Source organism: Astatotilapia calliptera, chromosome 6 (assembly GCF_964374335.1).
Source record: "Astatotilapia calliptera chromosome 6, fAstCal68.1, whole genome shotgun sequence".
Classification (NCBI taxonomy): Eukaryota; Metazoa; Chordata; class Actinopteri; order Cichliformes; family Cichlidae; genus Astatotilapia; species Astatotilapia calliptera.
The window spans coordinates 34,270,546-34,277,698 of record NC_137427.1 but is presented as its reverse complement, the minus strand read 5'-3'; the positions used below and the strand labels follow the sequence as shown (position 1 = coordinate 34,277,698).

General features: G+C 36.4%; 1 protein-coding gene across 1 annotated transcript; it reads right to left on the bottom strand.

Moving 5' to 3' along the window:
* Positions 1–798: 798 nt before the first annotated feature.
* On the bottom strand, positions 799–4,671 carry LOC145429337 (thrombin-like enzyme collinein-1). The gene is made up of 4 exons (XM_080302602.1): positions 4,626–4,671; positions 3,724–3,907; positions 1,233–3,532; positions 799–964 (listed from the first exon to the last, which is right to left on the bottom strand). Exons 1-3 carry the CDS (start codon positions 4,669–4,671, stop codon positions 3,313–3,315), a joined length of 450 nt encoding a protein of 149 aa, XP_080158728.1. The 3' UTR covers positions 799–964; positions 1,233–3,312.
* Positions 4,672–7,153: the final 2,482 nt, after the last annotated feature.

Below are 7,153 nucleotides of genomic sequence, written 5' to 3'. Positions count from 1 at the left end.
AACAATGTATTATGAGATATAAAATACATATGTTCATATGTATTATGATTTTATTTTATTTATGTTCTGTTTTGGGGGTGGGGGTTGTGTGATTAGAGTTGGGACAAAACAATGGACAGTTTCAAAAAATGCATTTTATCAACAAAACTTATTTTGATAGTTACTGTATTTATTTTAATGCCCTGTATAGTGAAGTGATTAAAAGAAAAGTTTATCTGCCACCAATGAGCCAACAGCCTCCACGTAAACATTTTCAGCCTCAACAATCAACTCAGATTTATGAAGTTTATCATGTTCAGGCCCTGCAGCTGGTTGGTGGCATGTCTGATCAGAAAGCCTTTCTGCATCTTCACAGTGTGAGTCTGAGAGTTTCTCAACAACAGGATGAGCTGCTACACACCTGACACCACATTCAAACACACACAAGCTGCAAATCTAACACAATAATTTAGACCAAACAAAAAGGTTCACAATTTGCAGTTAACATGAAGATATTCTAGAGCAGAAACAACACACAGCACACAAGTTTCATGTAGAGATGATTGTTTATTCTGGATGTTATTTTCATTCAGTTATTTTCCATTACTTTTTGGATAAATTGTCTGGTTTATCCATTTCATGTAAGAACAAACATTCACAGTAACAGCTGGTCTGGTACAGACACGTACACCACTGCCACTGATTACACCATAAATCATGTTGTTGTAAATCACTCCACCACCAGAATCACCCTGAGAGAGAAAAATATAGTTTGTGTTCAAGTTTCTTCCAAAAGATCTAAAACATACAGAGATGATATACAGTAATGTTAGCAGTCAACTTACCTCACGTGTATCTACATTAGGTTCTTTCAGACACAGCCTGTTGTCATACGGCACATCTGAATAACATGGAGAGTTTCTGGTAGGCTCACAGTCAACAACATGCATGTTTGCACACTGGAGATGAGGTGGTTGGCCAGGGACTGGAGAAAAACGCCAAAGAACAAAAGTCATTCATAACCTTTCAAAAACTAAAATCTTGAGGAAATTGATGTTTTGTCTTTTTTCTGGATGTTTCCAAATGATTTTTAAACAAGGAACCTGGCATACAGTATATCTACTATAAAATTTAAAATCTTTGTTTATATTACAGTAGTCAAATAAAACGTGAATGTAACTGTAAAACAGACACAGAAACCAAAATAAAGTCTAGCATAAACTGTGAAATAATTCATCAAAAAACTTTCTTACGTGTGTGGCCTGTCGCATTTACCCTATACCCACCAAGTCCTGCAACCTGAACGACGTCTCCTCTAGAAACAGACCAATAAATAATAATCAATTAATTTCAGGTCCATCCATGTGTTTTAAACATCAAATAAATTAATAAATCTCAAAATTTCAACTTTATTCTCAAAATGATCTATACTATGTTTTTTTTCTGGTCATCAAGTCGCTTCCACACAGCTTTACTAAGAAGCTTATAAACATGTTTGATTCACAAGGAAAATTCTGACACTTTCTGCTGCATTAACAACACACTGTCATTTACCTGCTACTGCCTCATGGCTTGGCTCCTTTTGTATGGGCTCAAACTGTGGTCATAAATACTTTGTACTTGTAAAGCAAATGTGTAGTTGTGAACTGAGTGTTGTAACCTTATAAACCAAAATATCTGAAAATTTTATGTTTGTGCATCTATAGATGAGAATTTTTGTGTGTGTAAAAAAGATTTACACAAGATACAATTTTTTTTAGTCAAGGTCTGCTTATAACACAAGAATGAACAAATTGAGAGCTGTTTTTTTACAGTCTTGGGATTTGGTCATCTTGATGAGCAAACAGTTCTCAAGCAATGCAGAATCCATGAATTAGGCGCAATCCTCTCAGCCATAGACTGTCAGCATTAGTCAGACAGGGCAAATTAGTATGATCGCAAAAATGGGTTGACGTCAGCAGAAACCCAGCAAACATCTACTCAAAATGTAAAAATACACTCAAAATAAAAGTTGAAGAGATGTTGCAGATCTTGCTACAGTGTTGCTTTGAGTTATGTCTTTATGTCTAATGTGTTAAGTTGTGTTAAGCATATTAGATGGTGTTTAAAAAAACAAAACAAAGATACATGTGGTTACAGAGGCTCTTAACCTTCCTGCGATTTTATTTTAAGTGTTCGAGATGTTGCCTTCCCATCAACTCAAAGCAGGCTGGCCATTCTGATATCTGGCACTGACGAAGCATTTTCATCCAGAAAACTGCGACTCACTGGATATTTTACTTTTTCATGCCACTTTCTGTATACCCTAGAGATGGTTGTGTGTGTGTGTGTGTGCTATAAATAATATAAAAATATATAACAGCAAATTACAACGCTGGTGTTGCAAATCAAAGAAAAGTTGCAGAAACATTATGATTTGATCATCACTGTGCTATTGGTGCTGCTGTTTTTAATCTAACATGACAGCCACAAATTGGAGATCTGAAACTTTAAACGGCGTACATTTAAAACAGGTCACTCACTGTTTTCAATGCCCATAGCTTAATAAAGAAGGCCAGGAAGTCACTTTATTTTGGCTCCAGATCAAATTGAAATTTTATAGATTGAACAGCTGATAAATAGTTTACAAATGTAACTGATACATTTTCTAATCTGTGTTCTATTAGCTGTATTTCCAGCAGTGTGAAGCAGAGCAGATTCAAACCAAACCTGTTTGCTCCTAAACTGATGGTGTTAGTAATGTATGTCTTAACAAGTTGCTTATATAAAACTTATTAGTTCAGCAGACAATCTATGTCATGTTTAAAGCATACTATAAATTAAATAACTAATGAAAATTTGATGCTTCCTGCTCATTTTACACAAAAACTCTGAACATAATCTCAACAGGAGCATATTTCCATGGTGATCTTACCAGGTAACAAGAGAGCCACCTGAAACACTGGAAACTTAGAAATTAGGCTCAGCGTGCATCACTAACAGATTAACCTTGCTTCACTGTCCACCACTCTGAAGCCAGTCGCCCAGAAGAGGGAGACTAAATTCTGAAAAGGCTGCCAACCCAGTACTTCATAATAATATGCTAAAAATACAGAAATGTTATTGAAGTTGTGTGATTGGGTTAAAAACAGTATGTGGAATTCTGACTACTGCAATACAAAGTTAAAGAATTACCAATATGAAATTGTGACATTTAATTAAAAAACAAATAAAAAAAACAGTCATCTGGCACAGGTAATCATTGGGTAGAAAAAAATCAAAACATTAACATAAGAACCTGAAACATCTTATATCAGCATCTCAAGGATGAATACACAGTAATTTCATGAAAACTCACATTTTAGGCGGTTTGTTACAGTCAGGTAAGGCTACAGGCTGAATCCCAGTCAGTGGCTTAGAAAGTTCCAGTAGCATGATGTCATGCTTTCTATTAAAGATATTTATCTTCCATATGTTTGTCTTAACGACACTGAAGACAGTCAAAGATGCTTTGTTTATAGGGCTTTTTCTTTGCCACTTCCTGGACCTGTCCTGGACCTGGATGAACTCCAACAATCACACTCAGAGTCCTGCACAAGAGAAATAGTGACTGTACTATTAAAATATGAGAATGATGAATGTTGTTATTATCTTATTGTTGCTATGAAAAATTATTGGTAATTATTTTTGCTTCAGTATTTTAAGACACATTGCAGGACAATTTGTTAATGAATTTTCTTTATGTAAAAACTGTAGATTTCTCACCATCCTCTCTCCTGGCAGTGAGCTGCAGTCAAAACCCACCGTGGATGGATCAGTGAGCCGCCACAGTAGCCCGCTATTCCATCCTTTTGTGAAATAACTTTCACGTGATAGTGACGCTCATTTTGACAGTCGTGACCACCATAGATTCTCTTGCGCAAATCCACCACGGTGCTTACTGTGACACCTGAAATACAGTACAGTACAATAAATTGTTTTTTTTAACTTTACTTAAGTACAATTTTGAGGTACTTTACCTAAGTAGTTCTTTTTTTCTGACTACTTTTTACTTTTACTCCCTACTCTTCAGATTCAAGCTAAGTATAATTAGAATGAAAAAAAGTTAGCCTAAAGTTTGTATTCCCATCAACTGATGTTATGTTATTACATACAGTTCGTTTAGCTTTGCACATAGAAAAAGATACTTTTTACATGAGTACATTTCAGAGCTGGTACCTTTCTACTTTTACTTGAGTAAAGAGTTGAATCAGTACTTCAACTTATACTGCAGTATTTTTTTAAAAGTAGTATTTGTATTTCTATTTAAGTACAGAATGTCTGTACTTTTGCCAACTCTAGTTAAAAGTGAATTCTGGGTTTCAAAAAAGAAAAGAGAGACAGGTGGAAATTAAACTCGTAGCAAAGTCCAAATAAAATAAAGTTTGACTTTCCCAGTATTAGTTAGCTCACTTCTTTCTACTTCTAGCAGAAAATATTTTGTTCTTTTTGTAGCCACCGTGTAATCGATGCTGGCGTCCGGTTTGTACATATAAATACTAAATCACTTACCCTGACCTGCTGCCAGGATAAAGACATTAAGCTAATAACGCTCAATCAGTCATTTCGTTTTATGTCCACAGCTGGACTTCAAATGGAACAGTCTCTGAAAAACGTTGCTGCCTCACATTGGTGAACCGTCGTCCTCTCAAAGTTCTCATAGTTTGGTTTCATGGGAGGCTAAGTCAGCCTCTGATTGTTGCTGTTTGGTTTTACTGAAAACACGAGGCTGAGGAGTAGCAAAAGATTGGGAACACGTTCCTACAGCTCACCGTCATTTTAACAAACTCCTTTAACAAATTTCCTGATGTATTTATTCTGCTCTGGATATCTTCAGACATCAGCTCCTCTTTCCTCTGTTCTGACATTCTTTTAGTGGTAAACTAGACATCTGTCCATTTTATGTAAATGACCTCTGAATAACTGCAGAATATTTCCTCTTTCTAAAAACGTCTTCTTACTTCTGCGTAATGTGTCTGTACTTTAGTTCTTGGTATTCTTCCTCCCCTGATATCACCTTCTTCAATCTGCAAGTCAAACAGCACATGTTCTCAAGCTCGCTGTAAACAAAATGGCCCAGGGCAGATTCAATACCAAGCTTCTGCAATAGCAATAGCTTTAATATCTTTATTAAATGATCTGTGTTGCTGCTTAGGTGTAACAATTAAGTTTAACATTCAGGCATCCATGAAAACAGAATTTATGAAATTTAACGGAGTTAGAAGTTAGCAGGAAGTTAGCGTGCTAGTTTCTACCTAAACATGATATACCATGTTCTGACTGAGAGATTTCTGAAAAAAATAAAACGTACAGCTCTGCTATCACTTCCAACATAACCCATATGGAAAATATATGTATAAATCTTATAAATTTTGTATCTGTCTTGTGTGAAACTTGTATGAAAAGCACACAAGAGTGAAAATAGATATAAGATCCCTTGAAAAATTCTATAAATGAAACTGGTATGTTTTGGATACTTACTAAAACAATATATGAAAGTAATGAGAAAGTGGCCACTTTCATGAGTTAATCATATAAGCCTTATATGACTCACTATATAAAGTAGGCCAAATCTGATGCAAGTCTTTTATAAGTTTTTCCTATTTCTTTTCCATATGGGAAATGAAGACAGAACACTAAACAGCAGTGACTTTTGTAGGGTTACTGAAGTCTGACTAGCTGGTATATAATGATGTGCTACATGATTGCTAGCGACACAGCTTTGTTAGCATAGAAACACAGTGAAGCTGTAAAAGTTAGCATGAGGGTTTCTGGTGGTCAGGGACAAATGCAATCGCATGGCTGGATGCTGTAAACAGATCAAACTTCAGTCAGGAGAATAACTGAGATAATCCATCCACAAAACGAGGTAAGTCATTAATATACTGCAACAACATGGGAATAGAGCAGCTGCGAGAGAATTCAGCATTAATTAATTAATTACAGTGTGATAATGGGACCACATCCTGAGCATCAAATAAGTTTGTTTCTTATTTCGCTCCAATCCAATCTGTCTTTATTTATAAAGCACTTTAAAATACCCGGCACAGGATGAAAGTGCTGTACAGTAAATAAGTTAAGAACAATGGAATAAAACAAAACAGTAAAAAATAAAACATAATACATAAAAATTAAAACAGCCCTATATTTAAAAACAAGATAAAACAGCATTGAATCAACTAAAACAACTGAAGTAAAACTAAAACTAAAAACCAACATCTCACAAGGAGTGAAAGGCCAGGGTGAATAGATGGGTTTTCAGGAGTGATTTAAAAACAGGCAGAGAAGGGGCCTGTCTTATCTCTAAAGGCAGATCGTTCCACAGTTTCGGAGCTGCTACAGCAAAAGCACGATCTCCTCTAAGTTTACGCTCAGTCAGATGCATTTAGGAGCAGCTGATCAGCTGACCTGAGAGAGCGGGTGGGTGTATAAGGCTGCAGCAGCTCAGAGAGATAAGATGGGGCTAGGCCAGAGCTTCCCAAAGTGTGTGTGGGGGGGGGGGGGGGGGGGGGTAAAAAAAACAAAATCCTTGGACACTGCTAGCACGGGGCGCCTACACAAACGCAAAGCAGGAGATGAAGCATCGCTGAATATGTTTCCAAACCAACTTTATTCTAAGCCAAAGATGAGAAAATATGGTGAAGCATATCTTCCCTTTGGTTTCACCTGCACAAGTGCTGAGGTAGGTCTCCCCTGCAGAATTGGTTTTCCCTTCGTCGGGAGCAGCGCTGGGCTGTTCAAATCACGGACAAACAGTGTCCCACATTCTTGATTTTTAGTTCACAAACACTTGTAATGACTAACTACTCCTGACATTTTGGAGATGTTAGCTCTTTATACAGTAAAGTTAGAGTGCGATACAAAAAATATCAGGCTGATCCTGCCACGATTTGTTCCCCCGGTTCAAATCACGGAATAACACTATCCCACAGTTTATTTTTTTAATCCCATTTTGCACAGAGAAGCATTATTTGAATAATGTATTGATAGCAATGCTGAATATTATTACACAGTAAAAAAACAACTACATGTAAAATTACACCGTAGGGGTGTATGTCTAAGGAGCTCAATGAGGTAGCTTGGAGCTATATCGTTAATAATTCGGAAGGTGAGCAGCAGGATTTTGAATTGAATGCGATACTTAACGGGAAGCCAA

Coding starts and splice junctions, on each gene's coding strand:
- LOC145429337 (XM_080302602.1), bottom strand. CDS start 4,671: ATGAAACCAAACTATGAGAACTTTGAGAGGACGACGGTTCACCAAT. Junction 3,908..4,625: donor GAGGACGACGGTTCACCAAT/GTGAGGCAGCAA, acceptor ACTGTATTTCAG/GTGTCACAGTAAGCACCGTG. Junction 3,533..3,723: donor CACTGCCAGGAGAGAGGATG/GTGAGAAATCTA, acceptor CTGAGTGTGATT/GTTGGAGTTCATCCAGGTCC.